Genomic DNA, 21946 nt, shown 5'->3' with positions numbered 1-21946 from the left:
TCACATCATAGCTTTGGGCAGGAGGGGGAACACGATACACCACATCGTACCAGAGCCATGTGAGGACAGCTCTGGGCTGCAGGGCTCAGTGCTAATTGTGCTTAGCAAGAAGGTGTGGATGGTGGGCAAGGGCAAAGTGCTCGAGCTGAATTGGATCCTGTGCCAGAGGTGCAGGGGCCAAGTGCCTTCTCCCAGTTGCAGGCAGTTAGATCAGCACGGTGGTCAAAAGAAAAGCCCATGGGTCCCTTACATCTCTGCCCAAGGACCCTGCCCCTGGGAAAGGTTCCATGCTAGATCCGTATGAATCACATGGCTGCAGCATGCGTGGCAGCCCAGCTCCCACCCTGAGCTCTGGGGGTGGAGGGTAGAGACAGAACAAGCTGTAAATACCATGTTCACTGCACAGCTCCACCATCCTGTGGCTCTCTTTGAGCTTGGCAAAGCTTGGGATGCTTGAGGGGCTTCCAGTGTTGCAGTCAACAGGAGACGCACCGGAGGCAGCATTACTGCTGTGTGAGCAGCAAAAAGCGACACCAGCTCTAAGACACACAAAGCCACCAAAGAAATGGTAACAAAATAGTTTTATTGTTTTTATAAAAAGAACACAACACTGTGCATGTAAACTTGAACATATGTATAGTGCTTTTTATAAAGAAGGTGCCGATCCAGGAGCAAGCCCCTCTAGTCACAAAAGCATGCAGGCCCTTCTGAACAGAGAGAAAAACCAGTTCAAAGCCATGTTCCCCATTACATCCACGTTCTCACTCAGCCCTCCCAGCTGAGCGAGAAGCAAAGCCCATCCCAGGTGTCAAGGCCACGCTCATTCAGCTGCCAGCCATGGCACCTCACCCTCTGCACATCCACTCAGGCTTCTCCATCAAGTGGGGTTGGAGGCTTTTGTGCAGGGTACCGAGCATCATGCAGATATTGCTGCAGGATCGCAAACCCCAGGAGCATCGATCACCGGTCCACAAGACAAGGGGTAGAGGTGGCAGATGCACACCTGGCCAGATGGGGACAACATTTAGCCAGAGTGCCAGCCACTGGTGGCAAGCCCACACACACACCTGGATGGCTGCAGGGGCAGGAGATGGCTCAACCCTTCCTGCACTAGCTACCCTTCTCCCTGTGTGGGGGTCTTACTGTAGCTATCTGCAAGCTGCTTTGGTGTCAGTTCGAGGTTGCCTGATGCCCTTGCTCCCCAGAACCTCCAGGCTAGCATAACCCACCCTTGTCTGCTCACCTGTGGCATGACCCCTGGGGTCTGATGCCAGCAGTAAGCAATGCCTAACCCCAGGCAATTCTGTAACCCCTCTAAGGACGGCCTCTGTTCACAGAAAGCCTGCATTCATCTCACAAGCCAACCAAATTGACAAGGAGAAGCCGTGTTTCTGCTGCAAAGCAACTGCTGCAAGCCAGCAACACTGAAGAGCTGAGATGTGACTCCACTAGCTCCTAAAAGGCCTTCCCACAGGGAAAAGGGGGTCCTGTAAATCCAACAGTACTTCCAGAAGCCACTCCAGTCACCACAGCCACAAAGCATGCTGCCACCCCACCTCTGGCCTGTACCCTTCCCCAGGGGCAGGCCCTGCCGGGTTTAGAAAGGCTAACTCTGTGCCTGCCTGTTCCTCTCCCATCACCAGCCATGGGATTTCAGCACCCTTCCTGCTTCCCCACCTCCACGAGGAGTCCTCAGGGCCCTCAGCAATCCCTGGCCATCAGCACCTTTCCATCTCTGCTCTGCAGCAGGACGACACTGCTTGCCAAAGCCTTTGGCAGCAAAGAGACAAGCTCCCCTTGCAAAAGCTCTGCTTGGCAGTCCCCAGGCATTGCATCTGTACATTGCACAGAGGCATGCAACCCATGTGCCATGCACATGCATCCTGAAGCAGAGTAATAACTAGGCATTGGGAGTCTGCCGATGGAGGAAAGAAAGGGTCAAAATATCCCTGCTCTATTCCAGAGATGGATGAGAAGCAGCTGGGCAGGAACTGAGAAAGGGTAAGGCACCCTATGTTACAGAACTTCCTCAGAGGGTGACACCACCATCCTTTCAGCCAACGAAGCTAAACAGCATAAGCAAAATAGCACTGGAAGGACTGACGCACACACAACTACCTGGGGAGATCATTAGCAGACATGTTCATGTTGTTCATTCTGGATTGAATGCTCCACCAAGGCAAAAGCTAAGTAAGTTCCTTCCCTTGCCAGAAGACTGTAGATGGTGCTATGGACAGAAAAGCGAGAACGTACAGATATCCAAGGCACGTGGAGGAGAGGTGGTCTCTGAACATGCAGTGGGTTAAGAGGCAGACAGCACTGCAAGCAGGGGCATGGCCTTCTGGCTCAGGTCTTTGCCAGTGGCTTCTCCAGACATCATCTTCTGAGACTGTCACAGAACACAACAAGAAAGAGGTTCTAGAAACAAGCACATCCTCATAGGCAAAGGGGAGCATGGAAGAAAAGAGGAAAGCAGATTATACAAACAGATTTCATCCCCCACAAGGAAATTCACCTTTGCTGCATGCCTCTTCTCTCACCCTAAAGTGATACACAGGGAGCAGGGAAATGGGTACATCACAACACATGCCAGGGGAGGAGGTCATCCCGCCAGCATCGCTGATGAGTCAAAAGCCTGGGAGGCAGCAAAGCCCAGCCAGTGCCTGCGGGACTGGAGACAGACTCCCCACTGCAGCTGGTCAAGGATGTACAAGGCAGGTCCAGCTTCTTGGAGTGATGAATGCTGCTCTGGGGAGTGGCAATGCCCTGCCAGCTTTGCAGCTGAGGAATCAATCTGCTGCAGGGCAGGGTCAACTGCACAAGTGGGATGGAGAGTGCAAAGCAGCACTGGGCTGGACAGGCTGCCTGCTGACCTCAGGCACCTGGTTCTCTGCCTGGCAGTGGTCTGTAACAGAAGGCCATCTGAGGAGCAGGATAATGACAAGACTCCTGCACTCCACCCCAAGAATTTCTTGCATCTCTCATCACTTCTCTCCCTTTGCTTTGCTTTGCAGCAAGTCAAAGCCATGGAAATTCAGCACCCTTTCTGTGGTGAAAAGACCTAGAGGGAAGCTGCAGTCTGACCAAAGATTTCCCAGCACTGGACCCTCTGTTCCCAACCAGCTGCTCTGAGGTGTTCCATGCACTCTGAATTCTGGTTTACGGAGCAAGGTGAGACCCAGCCACCCAGGTGAAGTGTACTGCAGTCAGTCATGGCCACCCAATGTGAGGCTCTTGCTTGGAGAAAGGGAGTTACAGAACCCCATCAGAGACTGCTTGCTCTGAGTTATCTACTTTCCACTGCCTACAGGAAAGGAAAAGTTTATGGCTATGCAGATCCTATTCAAATAATCTATTCCACACCAAACCACTCCTTGCTGGGTCTTGCCCTGAGCAGGAACAGGCAGCCTCTGCTGGCCAACAACAGAGTCCTTGAGGAGAGTTATGTCCCGTAGGCATACATCTGCCTTGGAGTCCACAAAGTGAAGCTTCCCCGGCAAGACGAAGGAAAACTCTTTGCTTAGCCTCAGCGAGAGCACTGTGGAACAACCACTGCGCAGCCACGTCGCACTCAAAGCCACATATCCTACCTCAAGGGTAATGCTTGCTAAATAATTGCACCTACTGCAGAAGGCTTTCCTGGTGTCCGTCTTTTAATATTCCAGTATAGGTATGTTAGTACAGGATTATCCCTCATTTGGAAGCACCAATTTAATAGGGAAGAAACGGAAGAGGCAGAGCACTTGCAACGTGCTGCTAGAAGAAAATCAACCCAACTGCCACCTATATGCAAGATGTCCACATATGCCACATCTGCCCCACCAGCACAGGGCAACATCCCCATTCACAGCTGGGTAAGCTGTCAAACTACACCAGGTCTCTTTCTACCTCTGTCAGCCAGTACTTTCCTTTGGTTTGAGGTGGCTTTCTGCAGAGGTGTCTGGGACTTCCTGTGAAGAAAGGCTGGTTTCTTGGGCAGTCCTCAGTTCAGCTTGCTGAAAGGCACAGGAATCCAGAAACACATTGGGGATGCTGTCACCAAAATACAGCTTGCTGTTCGTAGCTATTGCCTGATACTTCATTAGTTCCAGATACTCTGGGGTAAGTTTCAGCTACAAAAAAGAAACCAGAGACTGTAAGAGACAACTTTCTAGGACTGGCATCATTAGATTTCGTCTCAGGTAGCTGCTTCCTGGAAATTGGAATGTGGGCTGTTAAATCAAGTGTTTTTTTTTTCAATGCTGCCCACCTGAACCTAGTCTGTGCAGAGGAAGAGTAAGCAAGTCCTCTTCTGATCAGCTTTCAAGTGCTCACCTTGTTGGAATCAGCCAGCTTCCGAGCAGTGTAATACTCTGCATCTGCTTTTGCTTTCTCTCTTGCTAAGAATGCAGCATCTAACACAGCAACAGAGGATGGACAGGAAAAGAAGCATTAGCAAGTGAACAAGTACAGCATGCCCAGCATGGGACAAGATGACCCAGGTGTACCTGCGACAGCTCTGCTGCCAGGCACCTCCACTTCTGGCTTCTTGGAGAGGTAATCTCATGCTACTGCACCCTTTATTATTTTTGTAGGACAGTGCTGCTTGTGAGCCCAGTTTGGGGTTTCTCGACCCGCAACCACCCTTAGGCTGAAAGATGTCCCCAGCAGCATGCCAGCACCATGGTTACCTTCAATCTCAGAAATTCGCTTCTCAGTTTCCTTCTCCATAATCTTCTGTTGATAGTGAATCCTGGCCACCTGAGCAGCCTTCTCTGCCTCTGCAATCACAACAGGCTCATCTCAGATATTCGCTTCTCAAGGCCTGAGCATCAGCACCCTGACCCCAGCCCTGGTCAGGGACATGCTGCCACGCAAGTGATTTGCCCTCCGCTGCCTCCCTTTCTGCTTGGGTCCTATGGTCCTGTATAGGTTCAGTGCATTTATGCTTCAAGCAACAGTTACAGAAGGACAATAGTGCTGATGCTTCTAGTACTGAACTGTCTGACACTCCTTTTACAAGTATGTCAACGTTCCCTGACTTGGGGACATTTTAAAGCCCAATCAGTTTTGCTGGCAGAGCCGTTAACTCTTGACCTGTTCCAGCAGCAGCCGTGCTGTAGGATGGAGGCACTCTTTGCTCTGCTGCTGTGGGGAGGGAGGTGGGAAGTAGATACAGCAACATAAACACTCCTGTTTTCTACTGTCTCTGACTGTTGGTGCAGCTTCCATCAGGACAAGGTCCTGTACCAGCTTCCTGGGGGATGCAGGAATGGAAACTGTCTAGCCGCAGTCTGCTGGTACTGACTGCTCACTTACCAATAAGCGCTTTTTTCCGGTCTGTCTCTGCCTCCTTCTCTACTACCTTCTGCTTCTGGGCTGCAATGAGCAGCTTGGTCTTCTCAGCCTCCCTGCAGGGCAAAAGACAACACTGCATGAAAACAGAGCAGGGGAGCAGTTCTACAAACACGGGCACTAGATGCCTGGGTGGGAAGATGTTGACCAGATGTCAGTAGCATTCCCTTGCAGCAATGAAGGCTAGCTCTGTCTTCAGCTGCATGAACACATGCATTGCCAGCAGATCAATGGAAGGGATTATTCCTCCTCTTTATTTGGCACTGGTGAGGCCACATCTGGACACTGCATATGGTTTGAGGCCCCCCACTGCAAAGGAGACATCAACAAACAGAAGCAAACCCGGGGAGGTTCTGGTGATGGTGGGTGGAAAACATGTACATGGCTGGGGGGGGGGCGGTACGTGTGGCCAGGATGCAGAAGCAGGGCTTGCTCAGCTGCAGGCAAGGAGGCACCAGGGTCCCGAGGGCATCTCCTCTGGCTCAAGGGGGTCCTGGAGATGCTGGGGCCAGACCCTGCTCCCAAGGGTACAGTGAGAGCACTGGAGGCACCAGCACAAGTTGTAGCACCAGACACAGCCCCGAGGCGACAGCCCTTCCCATGCAAGCAGGGCGTTTCTGCCCTCGGAGACAACCCTGATGCACTGGGATACAGCCCCAAGGAACTGTGGTGTTGGGCCTGCTTTGGGAAGGGGTTTGGACAGGAGATCTCCACAGGTCTGTATCAAACTAAAATCTTTCTATGATTCTTTAAGTTTGCAGACAGGAGCTTGCAAGCAAAGCACAAGGACTCCAGAACCCTGAATTAATTTTATCAATCTTCTACAGGTTCTCTGTAGATCAGTGTCCCCTCCATATGGGAGCAGTAAGGTAGCCTTGCTACAGACTAACCATCTAATAACCATGAAAGGCTAAAAGGCTTCAGAGTGAAAGAGATACGGAAATGGAAAAAGACTGCACAGGTGTACCTAACCAAGCAACTGCATGGCTAGAGTCCACCTCTCACCTTCTGAACACGAGGTTAGTCTTCTAACAATACACTTATGCCTTCCAAACCAATTCATACAGTTTTAGGTGTTGCTACTCACATGAGCTCAAAATTTCTTCGGATGGCTTCTGGGATTTTGGGTTTCGTAACACGAACAGCCTATGGAAAAAAAAAAGTGGGTGCATTTTAGATTAAACATTTTGATGAGATCTGCATAGCTACGAAACGTCTTTGCAAAACTGGACATCTTCCAATTAACCCAAGACCACACACAGAGGATTCCAGTCCTTGTGTACAACACAGTTGAGTACAGCCACTTTTAGACAAGTACCTTACATTTTATTTCCTGTCTCTGCACTTTTAATGAAACCAAAGTGATCAAGTAATGAATGTGGAAAAGACTCCTAAAGAGGTTCACCAGCTCTGTTAGAAGCCCAGCTCTCCATCCCACAGATGGGAAGACTCCTCAAGCATCAGCAGACAACAGTTCCCAAAATAGTGCTCAAGAAAGGGGCTCACCAACCCAATGAAATTAAATTGCAGGAGTAAGAATTGCAAACAGAGGCAGAGCCACAAGCTCAGTAATGAGTTTTCTAGGAGAAAAGCTTGCAGAAGCTACCATGCAATGACAGACATTGCAGTGAAGACAGGAGAGCAGCAGGGCATGTGAGGCAGCTGGGCACAGCTGCTGCATGTGACCGCTGATCACCAAGAGTGATTTGCATGGCAATACTGATACCACGTGGCCAGAGGCAGAGCCGGTTGCTGAGCTGCTCTGCAGAGGGCTCCCTCTGAAACAGGAAGGAAACATCTAGAGATAAGACCAAGAGCTGATGCCTCCCAGCCCATGTGCTGCCTGGTTCATTAGGAAGCTTTGCAAGATGGAGATTAACACAGTCCATGGCAGTACAACGGCTTCACAACCCTCCTGTTCCACCTCCACTGCAGGCCTAGCACTGAACCTGCTGCTCACTTCTCTCTGGGGCCAACAAACCTGCAAAGAACAGATCTGAACTTCCACAGAGGGGAACATCACACGGGCACATCCGAAACAAGTCTTTGCAGGTGGTAAGAGAAAGGGAAACGTTTGTATGACAGGTACTCCAACCCTGTTACACGCATCCTGCCTGGAGAGAAGCAGCCAGCCTGGCATCACAAGAAGACACTCAGGAACAACTGCTGCTTCTCTAAACAAGCAAAGCAAGCAGATTTATGGGACATCAGACCGGAACAACTTTCAGCGAAAGGATTTTTTTTTAAGATCCTGACAGGAACAAAGCCTCTCCAAGTCCCTGGAAAGGTTCTGCATGCAGAAAGCTCACCTTGAAGCAACTCCCTCATGCTCCCAGCCACAGCAGGCTGCATAGGGGTATATTATTTCTACCTCTGTAATACCACCTGCACCAAAACAAAGACTGGTTTCCAGAAGCGTGGCTTTTCAAACATGGTCAAAGATTCCTTTTCACAGTTATTAGGAACCTCCCTTGCTGGCCGTAACCTTTCAAAGATAAGTGAGTAGCTTCACAATGTCAGGAGGCAGCAACTCAGACCCCTTGGATGCATCCCCCCTGGTTCCACCCATTTGTGTATTCCCATCTGCCTAAGTGGTTTCTATGCTCAATCATCTTCTACTGCAGGCAATGCTTTACCTCTGCAGACTCTGGCAGCAGGGTAAGGACCTGGGCAGTCTGAGGGCAGGCCATGCTGGAAAGAAGTGATGGGCAAAGAAGGTGCCAAGTACGTGAGCCTTTTCCATGTTCTTGGCCACCACGTCCCCTGCCCCACAGTAGGCCCATGGCTTCTTGAGCCTTCCTCTCGCTTGGATGCGCCTCTGAAGCCCTTTATGTTGCCCTGCACATCCACCATTAGGTCCAAGCCCCAGCTCACCTATCCCCTTTTGTAGGCTTTTCACTTTTCAGCTCAGCTCGGAGCACTGTGTTCATCCATACCAGCCTCCTATCTCACCTGCTAGACTTTCCACAATTTGGGATGTCCTTGACAGTGAAGCAGACTCCTGCTCCCCTTGGCCATCCATGGTAGTCACTCATGGGACCCTGCCAAACAGATCTTACACAAAGTGAACTCTGTTCTCTTGAAGTCCAGGCCTATATATTCTCCTGTTCATATTGCTTCTCTAAGGACCTTGAACTTACCACCTCACAGCTGCTACAGACAACACTGCTATCTGACTTCACCTCTGAACCAGATCTTGCTTCTAAAAGGTCCAGCAGAGCATCTCCTACAGTCAGCTGTACTCACCAGTGCCAAAATCTGCATTCAACACCCTTCAGAAAATCTGGTGTTGCCTGCAGCCAACCCTTTCTGCCCTTCCAAAAAATATGTCAGTGGTTAAAGCTCTCCATGAGTACTAGTGATAATGATGCTTCCTCTGCTTCTCCACATGCAGCTTTGCCTCCTTCATTCTTCGCCCAGCTAGGGTTAAGGTCTGTAACAGAAAAGGACCACACCATACCCAGCGTTTGCCTGGTCTTTACCTACACGGTGTCTCATCTCTCGTGAGCTATCCCCAACAAGCCACGGGACTGCAAACAGGCATAGGTTTCCAGTTGCACATTTTTGTTTCCCAAGATGCACCCGTTTGTGTCCAGACACATAGGAAAAGCCCCAGACTGTGCTGCTATATGAAGGAAAGTGCAAAAGCCAGCCCTATGACACTGTCCCTAGACACTTTCTTACTATCCACTGGCCTCCGCTTCTCTTAGAATCATAGAATATCTTAGAATCATAGAATACTGGAAGGGACCCATAGTGATCATCAAGTCCAGCTCCTGGCACCGCACAGGTCTACCCAAAAATTCAGACCATGTGACTAAGTGCACAGTCCAAATGCTTCTTAAATTCAGACAGGCTTGGTGCAGTGACTACTTCCCTGGGGAGCCTGTTCCAGTGTGCGACCACCCTCTCGGTGAAGAACCTCTTCCTGATGTCCAGCCTAAACCTCCCCTGCCTCAGCTTGACACCATTCCCACGGGTCCCGTCACCGGTGACTAAGGAGAACAGGTCGGCGCCTGCCCCTCCACTCCCCCTCGTGAGGAAGCTGTAGGCTGCGATGAGGTCTCCCCTCAGCCTCCTCTTTTCCAGGCTGAACAGGCCAAATGATCTCAGCTGCTCCTTGTACGTTTTCCCCTCTAGGCCCTTTACCATCTTTGTAGCCCTCCTCTGGACACTCTCCAACAGTTTTACATCCTTTTTGTCCTGTGGTGCCCAGAACTGCATACAGTACTCAAGGTGAGGCCGCACCAGTGCGGAGCAGAGCGGGACAATCACTTCCCTTGACCGACTAGCAATTCCAACTCTTCAGACTGTGGTCAACGTTCCACTTAGGAAATAAAGTTTTTTTATCAAGCAACTTGGAGGATTCGTCAAAGTTTCATCTACATTAAATAGTTTTAATAGAACCTTGAAATAAATGCTGTTAAATCCCTCTAACACCGCCTTTTCAATAATGAATTGGGAGGGACCCTTTATCAGGGAGTGTAGTGATAGGACAAGGAGTAATGGCTTTAAACTAAAAGACGGTAGATTTAGATTAGATGTAAGGAAGAACTCTCTACTTACGAGGGTGATGAGACAGTGGCACAGGTTGTCCCAAGAAGATGTGCATGTCCCATCCCTGGAAGTACTCAAGGCCAGCCCAGATGGGGCTTTGAGCAGCCTGATTTGGTGGAAGGTGTCTCTGCCCATGGCAGGGGGCCTGGAAGTAGATGATCTTCCAGGTCCCTTCCAACCCAAACCATGCTATGATTCTATGAATTATTAAGAAATAATAAGAAAAGATCTGAGCTTTTCATCATGATGGTAATTTTGTTTTATGATAATCCACCATAGGAATGCTGTGGACAATGTACAGTTGGATATTTGGAAGAGCAGAGCCATCTCATCTTTTTTGGTAAGATACTGCCTGTGGTTGACTCTTGTCAACAGAGCAGCCTATGGCAAAAATAAGCCTTAAAGCCGGAAGTAATATTTATTGCAGCACTTCATATGCTGCCAAAGGGAGGCCCTCTATCCCTGCACAGCCAGCTTAGCTAAATGTGGCAATAAGAATTGCAAAACAGATTTAGTTTCATTCTTCCCCACAGTGGAAGTTTCCAGAGATTTCCATTTTAGCCCTTGCAAGCCTAAGGTTTTCCCAGTTGGTTGCCCTGAACTTCAACATCACAAAAACTGGCAGGTCCCATAGCCTGACTTAGACTAAAGATGATTTTCTAACATTAAACATGAACAGAAAATCAACCAGGATTCACAGCATTTCAAAGTGGTAACTGTTACATGGACAGTCTTCAACTGACAAACCTCACATCTCCAGGCTCAACTATTTCACGAGGTGGAAAACAGAAGCAAGAAACTTCTTCAATCCAATAAAACGTGAGCAAATGAGAGGTGGGGAAAAAAAAAAAGTTTCGTTAGGCAAGGAACCTACCTGGATAGTAAGACCTGGCGCCATGACATTGAGATCTTTCTGCAGGGCCAGCTTCAGATTCTCATCTATCTGATCTGTTTGGAGGACAAGAGAGAGACCAGTTAGCTTTTATCACCATTTCTCCTACACCTTGTGTGGCAACAAGTCAGCTGGCTTTGAAGAGGCATCTCTATGGTGCAAGATAAAAAGACTTTCTGAGTACATTGCTTCCCTTCCTATACTCCCTGGAAAATATTCCCAAGAGTAGAGCCATAAGAACCACACACTAGTGTCTCTGGAAAAGTTTAACTACTGAAGAACTCATGATACCTGAGCTGAGGGTAAGGGGCTTTCAGGGTCTCAGAAAGCAAACATACCCAGAGCCCACAGCAGAAGTCCATCCCTCCCTAGCCAGAGCCATGCCAACCCCATTGCCAACAGCAAGCTCTGCCTTAGGTCTTGAGGGACATGCTGGATCCAATACTTGCTACTGAAAAAAAAATGTATTTCTGTCACTTCCAAGCTCCAGGAAGGTTTTTCCACTAAACTGGACAGTTACAATGGAATTAAACTGCATGTACCATCAGAAAACTCCTCTCTGACTACAGATATTTGGCAAGTCCGAGTATAGCATTCAAAGATCTACTGTTTCTTAACATTAGAAGTCTGACAGCCTTTCACCTTACAAAGTGATAAATCCATTTTCCCCTGCTCCTTCCCTCAAGAAGGAACATAATGCTGTTATGTCTTTGGAGCCACGGGTATATGCCAAGGTCAGGGCACTGGATCCCAGGAGCAGAACATTAAATGGGATAATTCCTGAATGACTGATACCCCCTTGTGAAAAAACTAGAGCAGTGCAATGAACTGCAAGCATATCCCTTCTGGCTCTTCCCTGCCAACAGTCAGAATTAAGCTTTTAAAGTAAAGAAGTTAATTCAGCAACAGGCTGAAAAATATAAGTGAACAAGACAGAAGCATCATCATAACGAAGACAATGAGCATGACTCCATGCACAATAGCAGAGAAGCTACTTAGTATATCCAGAACTCAGTCCTAAGTGGAAGGGGACAAATCAAATTGCACATATAGACGGGGTAAGACAAAAGAAATCCAAATCATTAAGGAGTGAACCTAAAAAGGAAGTGGCATACAGATATATAAGGAGATGGTTTCTAGACTACAACTTCAGTACCGAGGCTGTTTGCTCACAGGACACTGCTGTAACATATTCCACAGCAGAAGAGGGAGCCTACACAGACCTCGGTGGGTGTGTCCGGCTGCCATCCACTTACCAAACAGCTCGATGTATACTTCCTGAAGAGTATGAGCACTGCAGAACTGATTCAGCTCATGATGAATTTTATTGAAGATCAAGGTCTTATCGTAGTCCGCAGTGTAATTTTTCACAATATCATACACTGAGGAAATAAGAGAATTATCACAGCTCACCACCAGCATCGATCGCATCCAGTGACTCCGTTGACATGTACTGCTTTCTGCAATGCCTGAACCTCAAAATGACAGCTCAAGACATTAGGAAAGTAGTGCAGCACTACTCAGCAAAGACATCAGGAAAGTAGTGCAGCAGTAGGTCACCAGAGAGGTGGGGGACCGCCATCTTTAGATGTGTCAGGACTTGGTCGGACACAGCCACAACTGCCCAGACTGGCTGTTCGTGATATGCCTGCTGCAAGTGGGAGGGAGGTCAGAGGAGAAACCCACAGTGGTCCTCTCCACAAGCACTGCTGGGGTTATATGACTTCAAAGAGATGAGTCAATACAGCAACACATTTTGTCAAACATTGTCCTGTTTTATGATCAGCAGAAACAAATGAAGCCCGTCCAGGACCCACATGTATAGGAAAGGACACTAGAAAAAAGTGGAAAAAAAGCATAATTCCCACAACTGTAACAAGAAAAATGCCTCAATAACACAAGAGTTTTGCATTAAACTATGCTGCTGAAGAAAAGCTGTCTGGGTCTTTGGGCTTGGCAGCTGGTGAAATAAGTTAAGAAGCTCCTACATGGGATTTGCCTTTGTAATGGTCTCAGTAGTTGAGCTGGCAAGCAGCTGGGAGCTTTGCTGTGTACACTGAGTTTCACAGGTCTGCCTTCTCTTCAGCTCCAAGAAATAGGATTGCTCTAGCACTTGCCACAAGCAGCCTAACACGCACAGGTATAAAATCCTTCAGGGGAGAAGCAGTCCTAGAATTTACTGTCATCTCCGCAAATCTATGGCTCTTTGAAAAGCTTGCAGACACAAATATGAAACTAAGTGATGGGAACCACAAAGGTACTAAGACAGAAAAAAAGGAAGCAGTGTTGCAAACCAAGACAGAGCTGCTAGAGGATGAGTGAAAACAGTCACAGTGCTGCTTGTTGAAACAGGACAGGAAAATACCTGCATATGGTGCCAATTTATTCACAACTTCTATTCGGTCAATGTAGATCATAACACCGCCACTACAAGTGAAAAAGAGAGTTAATGGATTACTAATTAAATTGCTAACACTGGTCTGCATTTAAAGCAAAGTTGTCTTTTTTCACTTTTTTACCAAACTGTTGGAAACTTGCAGTTAATTTTTACCCAGAACAATTCTGACCTCTTGAGCATTTTGCAATCAGATGGCAGCAAGCAAGCCCCAGCTTTGCACAGACTGGTCCCTCTCTCTGCATAAATCAAAAGCCTGTTTCAACAAGTCTGCAAGTCAGCTTTCACTTCACCTTATCTCCTACTCAACCAACAAAAGGAAAATACCCTCAAACAGGAACGTAGCTGCAACCATCAGAAAGGTGGAGTCCAACACAACGAAGGGAAGGCAGCAAGGACAGCAGGTAACACCTGCTGCAAGCAGCAGGGCAGCCGCTGTTTTACACAAACTGGAGACAGATTGCAGCTCTTGCTGCAGAAAACAAACAAACAAACAAACAAACCCTCCAGATGCTGATAGGAAGGAACCCACGGCCCTCCTGGTGAGACCAGGCACTGTCAGATGGGCCAGAGAAAGTTGGCAGGGCTTGGTCTCACGAGTACTTCCAAATGCTAACAGACTACTGGAGCTACTGCTCATACTCCAGAGCAACAGCAGTGACAATCCAAAATAGAAGAGAAAGCTCTGAGCCAGCCCCCAAGGAAGACTCACTAGCTATTTATTTTAAATCTGTGGCACTAGATGGGAATAAACCATCATCAGCACATGGACCTCCTGATCCTAATGAGGTCTCCAAACTTGCCTCTGTCCGAGGCATCAAGAAGCATCCAGTACACTTCCACTCCCTTTCACTACCTTAGCCTCTCCTAGAGCTCATCCCTACCTTTAATTTATGAAATTAAATGCCATTAAATTCAGGCCTTGTTTATGACACAGGTGAAAAGCACATACTCTGCAGTGTAGAAAAAACAAACTTGCAACAGCTCTTAACTCTCTCAAGAGCACGTTTTTAAAGTATGATACTCTCTCAGTTTTACCCTCTGTTGAAAGGCAAGGCACAAACAAGAAGTTTTAGCAGAAACCATTAAGAGTCAGCTGCTCTCTAGATGTGGATCTCATCCGGCTCCAAACTAAGACTCTCTTGTGTTTTAACTCAGATGTATTCCCCACAACAAACTTGGTTTCTTATTTTGCACTTCTTAATCTCCATCAGTCAAAAGTTAAGCTTGCAGAAAAATTACCTTGCCAGTTTTAAGCCAAATCTTATTGCAAGTGGGCAGATTGAAACAGGGAATCATTTCTGCGTTCTTTTAGGAGAGGTCTGCCAGGCACAGCCCCCGTAGCTTGTTCTACAAACCACTGTGCTTCACAGTAAGCTGCTAGTTGAAAAAAATGATCGACTGCACTTGTCTGCTGGGAGGTAAAAACCAGCAGAAAAGACCTTCATGGCTGAAGAGAGACTTACTTCCTGGTGAGATAATACTCTAAGGAGAATTTCTCTTTTTTTTTGCTCAAGATTTCTTTCTAGGCCATGGTCATTCCTACTGGCTCTCTTAAGAATTATTATTACTTTTATTTAAGACAGGCCTTCAAAGTCCTTCGCAGATGTGTCAAGCTATATGAGCAGTTATAACAACATAGTATGTGCATTTTTCTCCATCTCATTTGTTCTGCACTCTAACTGTCCCTCCATGCTCAAAAAAATGACTATTTCTCATTTCAAGTGACTTCCAACAGCATTCCGCAGGATTTTCTGAACCTGATGATTTCTGAATCCTAATGATTTGCTCCAGTCACCTCACAATGCTTCCACAAGGACAGGGAAATCCAGTTACCATCCTGGCTTATCTTCAAAACATCCTGGTGAGGAACCATAGCAGAAAGTGTGGGTTTCTTCCACCGCAACCCCCCAGTAGAGCAATGCTGCACATTTTAATACTGGGGTCCTTTTTGCATTTCAATTTTATGGGGCTATTAGAAGCAAAATGATAACATCTCATGCAATCCGTCTCCTGTGCAGCATGCATATGCAACTCCTCATCACCTCACGTGCAAGAAAGGCACCTCAGGTCAGAAAGGACTGCCTGCTGACCCTAAACCAACCAACACTATCTATAACTCTTCCAAGGATCCCAGCCACCAGTGTGGGTCAACAGAGGGGGCATAAGCGAGCATGCCCGCTGAATAGGCAGGCCACTTCCTTCCTCACTGACGGTGCAAGCCTACAAAGTAGTTAACACTGAGTTTTACATTCAGCCAGCTGTTGAAACATCTCATCTAACATTGGGCAGTGTGGATGGTCCTTTGGACCTTGCTGATGTAGATCCAGGAGCCAAACCAGACTGTAACACACTGTCCTTAAGATGAGCACCTCAGACAAGATCTCCTCGCAAACAGCCTGGTACAGAGGATACTGGTAATCTACTGGGCTGCAGGAGATAGCATCCTGGGCAGTTTGGGGACAGTTGTTCTTGCAAAGCACCATGCGCTGATTTGAGATGAGAATCCAGCTGCTTTACTTGTGCTTGGCACCTACAGCTTAAATGCCATCTCGGACAACAGTCTTCCCATTTCAGCAACTGACTTCCACTCGAAAAACACCCCAATTTACGAAAGCATGCTCCTTGCCAGATGCAAGGCAGGGTGACTCTTACAGCGCAGCTCCCGCAGGGACCTCCAGTGCCTACAACTCTGCACCATAGTTTCCGCAGCCTCTCATGCACTGGAATTTGCAGCCTCTGTAATGGTGACTCACGGGGCCCAAGGTCCTCACGTCAGAGCTGCTCACGAGGTTGGTCAGATAGAGCAGCCCTGAACTGAGCAGGCTCTTTAGTCAGGGAGAGAGGAACAAGAAGAAATCTATAGGAAGTCTGAAAGGAGAATCAGCACATTGGCTATGTGCATCTGGGAGAAGTTTAAGCATGTGGCAGTTTGCTGTATCATCTAAGAGATGAAACCAAGAAAAGCTGCAGGGAACACAGCTAGAAAGAGACCCATGGTAGCGATGTCTCTGCTACAAACCTTCAGCAGTACCTGTCAGCCCTAGTCACAAAACAAGATGCTCTTATTTTATTCTGGGTACTGCTAAAAAAAAAAAAAAAACAGTAAAAAAAAGCCATCCCTAACTTTACAGGACAGGTGAAAACGTACAGGGAATGCTACAGGAGACTGACATACACTAGCAGGCATTTCAGCAGAACTTAGCCTTGTACATTTCAGGATTTTAGCTTGTGCCAGGCCAGGAGAAGTCAAAGGAAGAACTAAGGATGCTGCCATAAAAGAGGCTATAAAAAAACCAAACCTTCAATGCTCACTGCTAGAGCTGACCACAGACAAGACCAGACCAGGTTAGGTAATGACAGCATATAAAAACAAGGCTTAAAGGTTAGACCTGATAAACCTAACACATCCACTTGCAATCTGCACAACACATTTTTCCACAGGACTAGCTAACAGGGATCCATCCCAGCGCAGCATTCCTCTAGCACTCTGTGTTCCTGCCTAGAATCTTAAGCACAAGCACAACTCTCACATGTTTGCAAACAAACATCTAATACTACAAATAAAACATCTATAATATTAATACAAATAAAACATCTAATGTTACCTGGGTAACAATACTACTTAGTGTCTTGGCTATTTACTGTTTCTTGGCATGGTAAAACCTGTACCACATTTAGCATGAGCCCTTCCAGTTAAGTTTGTAAGAAAAATGCCACTTATCTAATTCTCTCATGCAATATTTGACTAAACTATTCTCAACCTGTTTATTATATTACTCAAGTAATACGTTCAGTGAAGTATTCTTCAAGTCAGTTCTTTGGAATACATTGCTCTTCTACAACTAGTTTCTTGAGCTCTCCTGATTTCTCCTTTATTTCAGAGATAACAGACATGCTGTGAGGAAACTGCTGAACTTCCCAAGGAACTGAGCACGCATTTTCTTGTCAGGGAAAGTCAGAAGTCTCACACACTAGAGGCAATCACATAATTGATTTTCTTCATGGCTTAAAGCACATAATACCTGCTATAATGAACTGGTTTTAGTCTCTGGGGTGACAGCTGTTTTATGGAAAACATGCATCTGGTGCCAAAATATTTTAAAACCTCTATTAAATATATTCGTTTAATACTGCCAAGTATAAATGGGACAAGTAAGGCAAAAATTGGAGATGGGCACCCACACAGCCACTGGGAATCTTCCCAATGTAGATGAGGATACAGGGAACATGAATAAGGTGGAAGAGAAACCAGCCTTTGAAGTATGATGGTTCAGAATACAATTACAGAACTTTTAAGTGTTTAGGGTCTACTCCTGTAACAAACTTTGAGCCTGGATAGTAAAATTTCAGATTTGATCCCTTCATTACTTATAAACAAATGTTTTATTACAGAAATTTGGATTCAAAGCTTTGGCACAGAGTGGCTTCAGACTTTGATTCCAAATGCAGAAAATATAAATGTGTAAAAGAAAATACAGAAACTCATTCTAGTAATAACATCTTAAAAATGGACAGGTCTACTGGGACCTTTGGTCTGAAGTATATTCAATTACTAAGAACTTCTTCAGCAGCTGTTTGGTGTATTTGAGCATGCTTATTACCTGCAACTTCACAATGACTCGTAGTGCACAACTGAATTCTGCAACTCTGAAACTTAGCAGGAGCTTAATGAACTTGCTATATGAAACTACACAGTTTAGCTGTTAAATGACAGAACTGCAGAACAGCTGAAGCTGGCAGGGACCTCTGGATCTCCTGTCCAACCTCCTCTGCTCAAGCAGGGACAGAGCAACACAGTTTGAATGTCAGTATGTCTACCGTGGTTAAGCTTCTGCAGATATTTCTGCTTGGTCTGTTGAGACGGCTTCCAGGACAACATCTCTGGCCCAGAGGTGTGACACTGTTTTATGAAGTCCAGCAGGTGAAATATTATTGATACTTATAAGCCAAAAAAGTTAGCATTAAACACATTCTTAAAACTCTGCTCTGATGACTTCTTTTTTACTGTGCCATTTAAGACATGGAAAAATCACAAGTCTTACTTCTCTTCCAGCAATTACTTTTCATTTGCACCCAAAGATTCTTCACCTAATAACAAAGCCCTGGCTGCAGCTCTGAACAGTAGCATTATTTACAGACACTCCTGTAAGAAGTTTAAGATCTAAAATTTAAACCTGTTAGCAATCCGTAAGAATGTAATGTTAATATTTAAGCCCAAGCAATATCTCATGACTTGCTATAGGAATAATTCTAAGAACTAATTCTAAGAAGAAAAAGAGATCAAAATCAACTTTGCTTTATTTAGGATGTCACTAGTGTTCAACTTTTAATTTCAGCAGGGTTGCTATGTGTCATTATTCAAGTCATACTGGCAGGGTTTTTTTTAAACAAACAAAAAACCAACAACAACAACAAAACCCAGAAATATTAAGAGTATATTACAGTTAAAACATAGGAAGAATCCCCAGTTTTGACTGATCCTGCAGGAACAGATTCAGTGATCCCTTTAACTTGAGAATGAACGAACAGACCAGAACCTGCAACCGAACTCAACTTGCCCTCTACTTCTGTTCTTGCTCTACTTGTTGGACATATAAAAGGATCAACTTAATTATGAAGCAGGCAAGGGCCACCCATGCATAGGCTGCCTCTTTAGCCTGCCTCTTCCTTTATGTCAGGTGAAATGCTTATTCCAAAAATGCCTCAATTATCCCAAGAAACTCATTTTCTTGAGCTGTTTTTGACATGAACCATCTCCCCTTAAGGAGGAGGGATTCCTATTTTCCCATTCATTATTTACTTCTGCCCGCTGCTGGAGTCAACACTTATATGAGCCACAAGCCTCAGACTAGAAATAATGCAAAACACAGGGCAGTCCAAGGCACAACAATGGGTTTGCAGAGTAACTGAGCGAAGAAAACAACAAGTTAAGAGAATATCACTGGAAATGCAAACGATCTCTGAACATAGATTCCAGTGAAAGCAAGAACATTCTCTCTCATACCTCTTCTTAATTTCCAAGTATAACGTATGTGTTCATGTTTGGGACCAATTTTAGGGTAGGTGCCTTTACTTTTCAGCCTCCGTATCACAGTTGCAACCTACACAACAGAACACATCTGCTCATCACCAGAAGAAATACAAAGAAAAAAACATACCTTGTCCCACAAGGCACGTTTTTCACTTCATCAGTCTGCAATGTGGTCTGAAATAAAAAGACAACCAGTACTCAGAAAAACACCATGTTCCCAAGGAAGATTGCGCAGTATCCAGTCCCTTACAACCATTACATAGGCATGTGGAATCAAAAACATGTCCTCTGCCTCCCTCGTGACTTCTGTAGGTGTGAGCTGAAGACAGACTTTGTTCTGACTGCATTTTGGGAGACACAATGCAGCTGTGCTCATTTCCCTACTCATACTTCCTGCAACTCTCCTGGCAAACAATCAGGCCACAAATGCAGACCGTCTTCCTGAAGCGAGACATGTCTTGTCCAAGCAAGGCACATGCGCTATGGCACCCAGGTGGTGGAAACAAAGGGCTTCTGAGGAGCTGTTGCTCCAACTGCCAACTCACTGAGCCCCTCTGGAAACACCAGTTATCTACGTCACCCCTATCCCTTCTGACGTTTGCTCCCACTCACCCTCTTCCAAGATGAGGAGGCACTAACCTGCACAGATTTGAAGGTGGTAATGAATGGGAGCATGATGTGGTAGCCTGGTCCACTCGGACTAGTTAACAATGCACCACCCCTAGAGAGAGAGAAAGAGAAATGCAGAAAAAAAGAGAAAATGGAGAAAAGGTTCAAGCAAACAGAAAATACTATGTGCTAGTTCTGAGAGAGAGAGTATGTTCAAAATGCCAGGAGTCACAGCTGTGGTAAGGCAAATTACATTACTCACCTGCTCCAAAGTTGCAGCATCAACACAAGGTGTCTCAGAAGGAGTCACTGCAGGCCTGTAACCTTATAGACTACAATACCAAACAGCAAGCTGGTGAGCATAAAGCAAACTGCCCTGACTACACAACTCGCCTATAAAAGAGCTGATTCTGCATAAGATGCTTGTCTGTTGCCACTTGACAATCACTTTCTTCAGTCCTGTGAGCAATTAACTTCTAGAGATAGCAGATATTGCTAAAATCCTCCATCACTGGCAACACTGCAGAGAGCTTCAAGAACACAGATTTTTCTTCTCTAAATAGTTGACTGGCAACCATGGAAAAATTCAGCAATTGGTGTGATACTGTCAGTTTGGATTTCCACAAGGCACTCGGTACAGTCCCTTACCCAAAGCACAAAACAAATATGCAGTCTCTTGTGTGGTCAGACAGTTGGTTAAAAGACAGGAGGCACAGAAGAACTCTTAAGTGATCGATCCTCTCAGTGCATTAATGTCTCCTGCAGCATCCTGCTTCAACACGCTTGTAATAAAAGGAAAAAGCAGCACAAAGGAAATGGCCCATGATGGCAAATGTGAAGCGTAGAAAGGATGTAACAGAAACATGGCAGAAAAAAAAAGGAAATCAGAAAGGCTGGGTGCTGAATTCCTCTGTTCTTTCATTAAAGTTTGAAATAAAATCTGGTCAACAGGTGGCATTTAGTGACTGCGACCACTCTCTTGCTCTGCAAAGACTATCCACAGCAGCTGCAAGCCCCCTGTGAAACTCAGTCCTGAGTCAATATTCTGGATAGCCTGGGACAGGGGTAACAGCACTCAGCATGAGAGGGAGGGGGTCTACAGATAGGAAAGGACTAGGTGGACCAAGAACATTCGCTTTAAGCTTTTAAATCCAAGTTATGACCGGAAAAGTCATCTCATAAGAGATACGAAAAGTAGCTCAGAATTCAGAAAGACCAAAGTTCATAATTGCTCTGTACACAGATGGTTTTTCTAGACCCATGTTGGTGTAAGAGCGCAGAAACAACTCAGCCCGCCCATCTCTGAGCGAAACCCTGAGAAAAAATCAGAGAGCAGCAATCACCTCCAAACGTGGTCCAAGGGCCGAGGAAGAAACCTAGCAATAGGAAAAAAAGCTACGGAAAGCCACAGAACCCTTCAGAGCGCCAGAAGGAAACAGTACCTGTAATACACAGCCAGGTGCCCCTCCTCAACCTTGTGAATGGAGGAGTACAAGAAAAAGACGAGGACTCCTGTGGCGGCTGCAACTACCGCTCCGGCCTGGGCCATGGTCATTCTCGCAGCACCTGCGGGACAAACACGGCGCAGCTCAGGGGACAGCGGGGCCGAGGTCCCGCCTCCCCTCCCGCTGCCCTTTTTGCAACGGGAAGGGCCTGCGCAGGCCGGCGATGCGGGAGGCGTCCCCGCAGCACCCCGCAGACCTCGCTCAGCACCACGGCGGCCTCCCCCGTTCCAAGCGCTGTTACTGCCTCGGCCGCCGCGCTCCGTCTCCCCCCCCCCCGCGCCCCGAATTACCGCGACCTTCCTTCGACGCCCCCCGCCCCGGGGAGCCGCACACCTCACCGTCGCCCTGCGGGCTGACCCGGGACCGGCTCTTACCCGGTTACCTGGCGGAGCCGTCCCGGGGGAGGCGCCCGCCGGGCTCCCGTACGGAGGGAGGGAGGGAGGCGCGGGCCCGGGCCCGCTGGACGCCGCTCCCCCGGCGGAAGGTGAGGCCGGGCCGGGCCGGGCCGGGCCGCGCCCGCTGCACCGGCGGCCCAACGGGTCCCGCCGCCGCCCGCGCAAAGGCTCCGCCCCCCTCCCTCCCTCCCTCCCTCCAGCCGCCGGGGGCGGGAGCGCGGCGGG

The 21946-nt window shown here is 47.2% G+C and overlaps 1 protein-coding gene across 2 annotated transcripts; it reads right to left on the bottom strand.

Annotated features, from left to right (window-relative positions):
* Nucleotides 1-3635: 3635 nt before the first annotated feature.
* ERLIN1 (ER lipid raft associated 1) lies at nucleotides 3636-21879 on the bottom strand. Of its 2 annotated transcripts, none has more exons than XM_035545556.2 (12): nucleotides 21701-21879; nucleotides 21264-21387; nucleotides 19852-19933; nucleotides 19340-19386; nucleotides 13149-13210; nucleotides 12040-12165; nucleotides 10766-10839; nucleotides 6422-6480; nucleotides 5299-5390; nucleotides 4671-4760; nucleotides 4315-4394; nucleotides 3636-4112 (listed from the first exon to the last, which is right to left on the bottom strand). In XM_035545556.2, exons 2-12 carry the CDS (start codon nucleotides 21374-21376, stop codon nucleotides 3894-3896), a joined length of 1044 nt encoding a protein of 347 aa, XP_035401449.1. In that variant the 5' UTR covers nucleotides 21377-21387; nucleotides 21701-21879; the 3' UTR covers nucleotides 3636-3893. The 2 variants fall into 2 exon arrangements, with proteins under 2 accessions (XP_035401449.1, XP_035401456.1); XM_035545563.2 differs by having other exon boundaries at nucleotides 21617-21873.
* Nucleotides 21880-21946: the final 67 nt, after the last annotated feature.

The sequence above is a fragment of the Cygnus atratus genome, chromosome 7, assembly GCF_013377495.2.
Source record: "Cygnus atratus isolate AKBS03 ecotype Queensland, Australia chromosome 7, CAtr_DNAZoo_HiC_assembly, whole genome shotgun sequence".
NCBI lineage: Eukaryota > Metazoa > Chordata > Aves > Anseriformes > Anatidae > Cygnus > Cygnus atratus.
Note: the sequence above shows the minus strand (reverse complement) of the source record. Positions and strands in the feature narration are given on the sequence as shown.